Raw genomic sequence first — 8,176 nt, 5'->3', positions numbered from 1 at the left:
GGGGGGGGGGGGGGAAGCGTACGCAAACTCGATCTTTTCTTTCCAAACACACAACCCCCGCAAATCCAACAAGGTAAGCTTCAGAAAAATTAAAACAAACATGTGGCCCATCATGACCCTCAAGCGTCACACATATCGTCCACTCCCCTGCTCCCCACCCCCTTCGCCAGCACTGCTCGCCCCCCACCCCTCTGAGGATGAGGTCATGGTGGTGATCGACCGACCGCGTGGTGTGTATACTGGTCAACACCGTGTGCGGCGCATCGACGACATGGCCCGCGACTCACGCCGGTTGCGGCTGCGGCTGCTGATGCAGCTGGAGAGCAGCAGGCGGGAGGGGGACTGCCGATTGTGGTGATGGTGGTGCTTTGTAGGGAAGGCTGATGGTCTTTGTCGGTGACCTTTGGTAGATTTTCGTTCTTGGGCACGTAGGTAAATCGATGAGTTTAGTCTCGCTGTATAAGTGAACTTCATGAAAGATTACATGAACGTGTCGAATCCTAACAATTGAGAGTAGCAATATTGAATCAAGTCACTATAGAAACTGCAAGTATCATGGTAGAATCGTAACGCGTTGATATATATGATTATAATGATGATGATATACATAGTTCTACATGTCCGAAAACAAAAAAAAGAAAAAAAAAACACCACCTCATGCGCTTAAATCAAAAACTCCCCGCTAAAGATGTTTCCAAGCCAACTCTTTTGATCCTGCCAGGGCTTTCAAAATAAAATACTCATCAAGAGCAAGTCAAATGCGCCGGGATGGGCGTGTCCCTCCGACTGCCCGCCGTAAAACTCATCATATCCTCCGATCCCAATCTCGACCCGGAGCAGAATCTCTTGTTGGACCTCATCAGCGTCGGAGTGACAAGCTCGTAGTCCGACTGCTGTGGGTTCAGGCCACCGCCGTAGCAGCTCTCACCCATGTCCGATGTGACGCTGCTCACGTCCGACATCTCGACGTCCATTTCCGACGCCGACGATTCGCCGCCGATCTGGCTGCTAAAATCTGAAGACTCGATGCTTGGGGTGATCTCGTCCAGGGATGGTTGATCGTAGGCCCTTTGCTGCTGGTTGAACACTGCCATGGTATTGATGCACAGCTTAGGTATCGCACTGAGGGGTTCGCGCTGTTCGTCTCTGACCATCGTCGGAGCCGTCAATTTCAGTGGTGTCCCGGCTGCAGCGGCCTCGGCGGCGCGGTAGGCGGCCACGGCTCCTCCAACATCGTCACCCTCTTCGTCCTCGACCCCGATGGTCCAGACCCAGCGACGCTTCTTCTCCCGCTTCTTAGAAGTCCGCTTTTTGATGCCGCTTGGTGAAGACAGCGGTGAGGCAGCAGCCAGGCCGGCCATTCGCCTCCGCATCTCCTCGTAAGGACCAGGTGTTTGGCCGCCATCCCGCGTCTCGTCGCCGGTGTAAGCCATGGCGAGGTCAAGAACGATCTCTGGGTCTTCGGATGCCGGCTTAGATGGCGAGAAAGGCGACGCCTCCTCGCAGAGCAAGTCGATGTGCGACTTGGTGTATTTGTTCGTCGTGATGGTTTGGGTCAGTGGTGTGTTGTAGCACACTCGGCGAGCGGCCTTTTCTTGAAGACGCTTGGACTGCCTCCTTGGAGAGTCAGGAGACATGGTAGGGAGGCGTGGTAGCGGAGAGTTACGTAGAATACTGGGCAACGAGCGCGGGTTGTGAGAGTAAGGCGCAGCCCGAGATCCACCGGTGCCCGGAGCCGCGGTACGCCTTTTTGGCGTTCGGGGAGACATGAGCTGCGAGGTCATGTCGGTCCTCGGCCTCGTGGCTGAAGTATCCTCGGCGGAGAAGGTGAAAACTCTGGCATCGGCCGCCTCCATCGGACCAGCAGACAGTGGTGGTGTAGCAGTCATAGTACTTGGGAATGTTATGTTTTGCAAGACGGCCGGTGACATTGGCTGGGCAGTCAAGGGAGTCTCGGGACCAACCCCGAAGGCTGATATTGACTGTGCCGTTGTAGATACATTTTGTGTCTGAAGTTTAAGTGGCAGACCTCTGCTCCTTGTGTTGATGGCGGTCAGTGGCTCCTCAACAGGTGCGGATTTGCCTATGGCTGTGACGTAGACATTTGAAAGAGTATTGAAAGACGTCGGGGATCTCGGGTTTACGGCCGCTGCCAAGTTGCGAGAAGTGCGAACGCTCGGGCCGTTGGAGATTGCCTTGATCTGAAGAGACAGTCTTGGCCTCTTGGGAGGGCTGTCGGGTGATGATGACATTGCCTCGGTGCGTGTGTATGTGTGTGTGTGACGCAAAAAAAAAAAAAAAAAAAAAAAAAATAAGACTAAAAACTTTTGAATCGTAATAGCAACTAACAATAGTTGGAGTAAAAGGCGACGTAATATGGGTTGTGTGTATATATGTATATGAAAGTTTGCCGTGTGTGCGTGTGTGTGTGTGTGTCTGTTGGTTGGGTGCACTCTCACGTAAATAAAGATGCTTACTGCCGAAAATAGATTTTATGGATGCAAATGAGAATTTGAAATAAAGTAGGTCAAAGAGAAATAGGAAGGAACAAGACGACCGACTAGACCAGATTAGACTTATGACTGAAGTTCCGCCTGACTGACTGACAAGGCAACTTTACAAATATAGTAGGGGTATGAGTAACAAGGATGGGATGAATAGAGAAAATAGAAGCAGTATCTGCGAGAGAGCAAGTAGGAATTGAAACTATACATTAAGAGTTCCAGATCAAGCAGGATGAACCTATCCTATATACATTGTAACCCAGCATTCGGGTGTGTGACCCCCTGGGTTGTTCGATGGAGGATCGATGGAGTAAGAAAAGAAGCGCCTACCGGGGGGGGGGGGGTCTTCCAATTGTCATGGGTGTAAGAATGCCGGGACGCAAGCAAGGGTTGGTATGGCAAGGGCCCCATAGAAACAAAGATGGAAATCGAGAGGAATAAAAAGACGCATTGAGAGCGCGCATATTAACGAAGCGGGACTGGAGAAGGGCGACGAGACGAGGGAGCGGTGACTGTCTGAGCAAGGCCTGACTGGCGGGTGACTGTGCTCAGTGAGACGGGATTGCATGGCATGGGGTTGCAGGGCATGGCGCAAGCGCCGGGACCCCTGTCCTGACAAGGTTGTAGTGTACAGTCTCCGATCCAATTAGCCCGCGAGACTGGGCGCCTGTCATTTTCTTCCGTATCCCAATAGGTCCAATCGTCCGTTCAAGAAAGCGCGCCGGCTGCAGCTGGAAACAGAAGCAGGCTAGCAGAAGCGGCCGCGCGCTTGACGAACAATGTGGGCAACATCCAATCTCAACTTGAGATCACCCTCCTCCGTAGCGCCCATCACCCGCTATTGAAGCGGGGTAGAATCTTCAACTACATTTTTTTGTTGAACTAGTTCGTTCTAGACATTGAGTATCAAAAGGATGGATCAAGGTAAGGTACTCCGTACCTAGGGAACCCGATCGAGGTAGTAAGCAGGTCGGAGTCATTGTGCACTACACATCTACTGTAACTGTCTGTACCTTTGGGATCTAATTCATTCGCTTGCTGCCCAAGCACAATGGAGACAGACATCCATCTTTCGCCTCTGTACCGTACATACATTAAGCGACAGGAGAACCATGCGAAACAAGACGAAATGAAGCGGTGAGTAAAAAGTTACAAACAATTTTTTCTGGGCAACAAACAAATCCACGGCCGTCGCAAATTACCGAGAGGCTGTTCGTGTTGCCACGCGGCGAAGGCAAAAGGCTTGAAGGGGGTAAACAAAAGAAAGAAAAAATAAGGCCGGTGGAACTCGTGTCTCCTCAATCAGTCAAACGTGGCCCAACAGGTGTCAGACGCCATCGCCCCTAAATCAGATCTGGGTGGCGCCTTGTGGGCTCCGGATGAATGCTTTTGTAGCTATATTCAGTTGAATCTCAAGGATTTCCCCGAGTCCCAGAGAAATGTGGCTCTAACTGACGTAGTTGTCGAGATTACCGCAATGTACAATGTACGTACTATAGTAGTATTGAGATCAGTTCGGGGGATTTTTTGTCTTCGGGTGGGTTTTCTTATTACGGTAAAGTAATGGTAGTGGGGTGAAAGGCAAGGGGGTGTGGCTTGGTTACCTACTCAAGTCATTTCAAAAGCCTCCCAAAATAAGCACGCCTGACTGGTCTGTGCGGCTTAATAAGGTAAAAAACTTGAAGCGGAAATGGTTTTGATTGGGCCAACCGGTCTTGCCGTAGTTTCCCCGTAGGGGCGTAGTCACGTTTTCTCGGTCCAACTACCGAATTGAAAAAGTTGCTTTGTTGTATGCGAAACAGAGATTACCACGTAACGCAACCAGAAATAGCCATGAGTGAATCCACTTCTGCCTTATGAAGCCCACCCCCTGTTTGGGTTTTCCTGTTTCAAAGAGAGGGAAAAAAAAGAAAAAAAAGAAGAAAACAACGACACACAGGCGACGACGGCCTTAGCCGTGCTTGAACCAAAATATTAATAGATGCGATTGCAGGGCAGGGTTCAAGTCGATCGTATTTCCTGGTCAATACTGTACGCCAGTACCTACCATATACGGAATTTTTTCTTAAATTTTTTTTTATTCTTTTTTTTTCTTGATCTTCGCGTGACCAACCTTTTCGTGGCGGCAATCAAATATGGGTATCTCGGAAGAAGCCACAAACTTGGTTGCAAACAGCGGGAACGGCATCATCAGCAACAACAATAGCAACAATAGCTTTCCTCGGAAGAGACCGGCTGAAGCTCAAGCACAGCTGGAAGCACTACCAGAAACATTGCCGCGTACCGACGACGAAAGGATCATTCTCCACTTTGTAAGCTTCCGGCTTGAACCAGATCTTCTTGCTATGGTAACCTACTGAAACATCAACAATTGAACCCGGCACTCATGTTACTGGAACAAAAATAAATACATCAAAAGGATTATGACTGCTTCTATGCTCAGGTTGTCGAACACAAAGAGCCTTCCCTGAAATCTCTCCCCGTTGGTATTAAACAAAAGAGCATACTTGCCACCTGCAACTATGTAGCCCGTGGTAGGGGCGTCAAGAAGCTTATGCGCATTTCCGACGCAAAGGAGATATGTCCCGATCTGGTCTTGGTTGACGGGGAAGATCTTACCCACTTCAGAAACACCTCCAAGATACTGTATCGAGTGCTCCGTTCCTTTTCCTGGAATGACCGAGCTGAACGACTTGGCCTTGACGAGGTCTTCCTCGATGTCTCTGACATCGTATCTTACAATCTTGATTTGCTGAACCCGCATGGACTTGCCAATTCCTTCTTCTGCCTGTCGAGCACAGACCCAGAGTTGGGATTTGCATTTGATGCCACGGCTTTTGCGGGCTGTGTGGTTGCACCATCCTGGTCCCCAAATAGCAGCTGCGGCGTTGTCGGGTCCGAAGATGCCCCGGGGTCTCTTCGTACACGCCTACTGCTGGCATCCCATCTGGCCTATCATATACGCCTCCGGATTGAGGAAGAAGGCTATACTAGCGCCTGTGGCATCTCAGTAAACAAACTTCTCGCCAAAATGGTGGGCAGCCAAAACAAACCCCGCAACCAAACGACGCTCCTTGCTCTCTCAAAGGCAGAAACCGTGTCATTTGTAGACCAGCACTCCTTGCGTAGCCTGCCAGGAATAGGTGGCAGCATGGCAGCAATTATGGAGCAGCACATAGGGTCCACCGCCCCTGACAAGCCCCTGACGGCCGGCCAAGTCCGTCTCCAACATGACGTATCGCCACATCTCCTCGAGAAACTCCTACAGCCACTGGGGCTGGAAAAAGGTATAGGGCACAAGACGTACCGGCTGCTCCACGGCATTGACACGGCAGAAGTCAAGTTCGCATGCGACTTCCCAATGCAGATCGGCATAGAGGATACCTATGCAAGCACCGGCCTTATCAACATTGTGCAGATAACACAGCAATTAATCAAGCTGTCCGCCTCGCTCATCCGCCGCATGCGCGTGGACCTGACAGAAACGGTTAGTGACATGGACGTCCCCGAGCCTGTGATTTGGCTCGCCCGGCCCAGGACCCTGCGCCTCACCACCCGCCTACGGCACTCCACCACCGGCCCGCGCCCGCCATACAACAACAACCGTACCTCTCGCAGTCAACCGCTACCCAGCTTTGTCCACGGCTCCACCGATCAGACGGCAGAACATCTTGCTGCCCGCCTGGTCGACGAGACTCTGCTACCTATGTTTCACAAACTAAACCCCCCACCATCCGGCACGGGCCAGGGCGGTTACAATATCGGGCTTATCAACATTTGCGTTACTGGCATGGTCGCCAGCGGTGCTGACTCCAAGACAAGCAGCGGCCGGGATATCGCCGGCATGTTCCGCAGGCAGCATGAAGTGCTCCGTGAATTCACTGCGTACGATCAAGATAAAGTTAATGACGGCGGAGTAATGACAAGGTCCAGTTCCTCTCCTGTCGATCCAAATACAACTCAAAACGAGATTGCGGATGATGTCGCCGACGAGGACAGTCTGGAAACAGACTGGGACGGTGGTTCACACGCCTGTGAGTTTTGCGGTCATGTCATCCCGGCCTTTGCGATGCTGGCTCATCAACGTTTCCACCAGCTCGATGGTGATGGCTGAGTCTTTGACAGGGGAATTTATTTTAGAGTTTCGTTTAAATCACATAATTTTGCTTATCTCCTCGACAACACTCTCATGAGTAGTTCGTCAAAGTGAACATGATGACACAGATAGATTGATGATAGACGATCACAATTGCAACATACATGCAACAACGCGGTATGACGACCTTGCACCCCTATCGAGGATTCGAGAGTTCAGTCCAGCCCAGTAGCGCGGAACTCACAATTCTGCACCATTAAACCCCGTCATGCAATGAGATGGCATTAATCTTAAACTCTCAAGCTGGACATTAAGGTTCCTAGGCCGACATTCACATAGATGACTCTACGAAAACAAGACTAGTGTAACTCGGAGCTACAGAAGTTGTCACGGGAAGCTGAAGCGCAAACGATGCTTTGTTAAAGAAAAAAAAAAAAAAGCCACAAGCTAATGTAAAAACAAAAAAAAAGTGTCTTTTGGCTGCCTTGGGCACTTGGCTTTTCTGCAGCCACTAGCCTCCCAACCATGTTTATTCACGATTTTGTGCCACAAAACCCTTATCGGTACTCCGTGCAGAAGCATCATCCCGAGGTCGAAAAAGTCCCGAACCATCTAGATGCTATCAACCAAGTGAATCACAGGGGTTCTTCTTTCATTCTTTATGGAGGCAAAACCCTCCAACGGAGAAGTCTGAAAACATTCCTTCTCCGTTTCTGCCACATCTAAGACTTTACAAGTAACCCGGGTGGACTCCGGATTTACTTTTCCCAACAGAGACTCAAGACACTACATTTTCCAAACCACCATGAAAAAAGTCACCCAGAAGAGGAAACGAAGGCGAACAAGAACAATTAGGAAAGAAAGAAAAAAAAAGCATATATCAGCCCATATTCTAGAAGCCAAAACCCTAAATCTTCTTCCGTATTTTAATGGGATTGTTTTCGAGCCCCCGTCTCCTCATCTCGTTTTTAATTTCCTTCTTGTTTATTTTTGGTCCCGGGGCACGTGTCAAGAATACGAAAACGGAAAACAAAGACAGTTTAACTCCGTTTTCGCATCGCGCCGGGCCGGGGAGTTTTTTTTCTTCTTTTCTTTAAACCCTATACAACCCCTAATAAAATACCCTTTTTTACTGAGATATATGTCCGACATAACCAAGGAAAACATTAAGGGGGAGGGGGTGAGGAGGGGAAAGTACTTCCCCCCNCCCCCCCCCCCCCCCCCCCCCCCCCCCCCCCCCCCCCCCCCCCCCCCCCCCCCCCCCCCCCCCCCCCCCCCCCCCCCCCCCCCCCCCCCCCCCCCCCCCCCCCCCCCCCCCCCCCCCCCCCCCCCCCCCCCCCCCCCCCCCCCCCCCCCCCCCCCCCCCCCCCCCCCCCCCCCCCAGCATTCAGCATGCAGCAATATTTATCATGAATTCTCTTGTCTGTTCAAAGTCCCTAAAGAGTGGGACGGAAACGAAGGCACATGGTCAAAGTATCTTCGATGAAACCACGTCTTGCAAGATGTGAAAATAACCAGGGTTCAAAGACTCCATCTATGTGCCTAATCCATCAAGGTGAGACTCACACTACACCTG

The 8,176-nt window shown here is 50.9% G+C and overlaps 3 protein-coding genes across 3 annotated transcripts in view; 2 read left to right on the top strand and 1 right to left on the bottom strand.

Moving 5' to 3' along the window:
* PgNI_08154 (uncharacterized protein) overlaps positions 1-358 on the top strand; it is a gene marked incomplete at both ends in the record, with an annotated part of 1,427 nt that extends 1,069 nt beyond the window's left edge. Inside the window, one exon of the mRNA XM_031128153.1 lies at positions 85-358. Within this exon, the coding sequence (XP_030978420.1) occupies positions 85-358 (274 nt within the window). The remainder of the gene's footprint in view (positions 1-84) is intronic.
* Positions 359-743: 385 nt separating this feature from the next.
* PgNI_08153 (uncharacterized protein) lies at positions 744-2,252 on the bottom strand (the record flags this gene model as incomplete). Its single annotated transcript, XM_031128152.1, has 1 exon — positions 744-2,252. One exon carries the CDS (start codon positions 2,250-2,252, stop codon positions 744-746), a length of 1,509 nt encoding a protein of 502 aa, XP_030978418.1.
* Positions 2,253-4,639: 2,387 nt separating this feature from the next.
* On the top strand, positions 4,640-6,618 carry PgNI_08152 (uncharacterized protein; the record flags this gene model as incomplete). Its single annotated transcript, XM_031128151.1, has 2 exons — positions 4,640-4,816; positions 4,924-6,618. 2 exons carry the CDS (start codon positions 4,640-4,642, stop codon positions 6,616-6,618), a joined length of 1,872 nt encoding a protein of 623 aa, XP_030978419.1.
* Between the last annotated feature and the right edge of the window lie 1,558 nt (positions 6,619-8,176).

The sequence above is a fragment of the Pyricularia grisea genome, assembly GCF_004355905.1.
Source record: "Pyricularia grisea strain NI907 chromosome V map unlocalized Pyricularia_grisea_NI907_Scaffold_6, whole genome shotgun sequence".
In the NCBI taxonomy this organism is placed as follows: Eukaryota; Fungi; Ascomycota; class Sordariomycetes; order Magnaporthales; family Pyriculariaceae; genus Pyricularia; species Pyricularia grisea.
The sequence above is the reverse complement of the archived record's forward strand: the minus strand, read 5'-3'. Positions and strand labels throughout refer to the sequence as shown.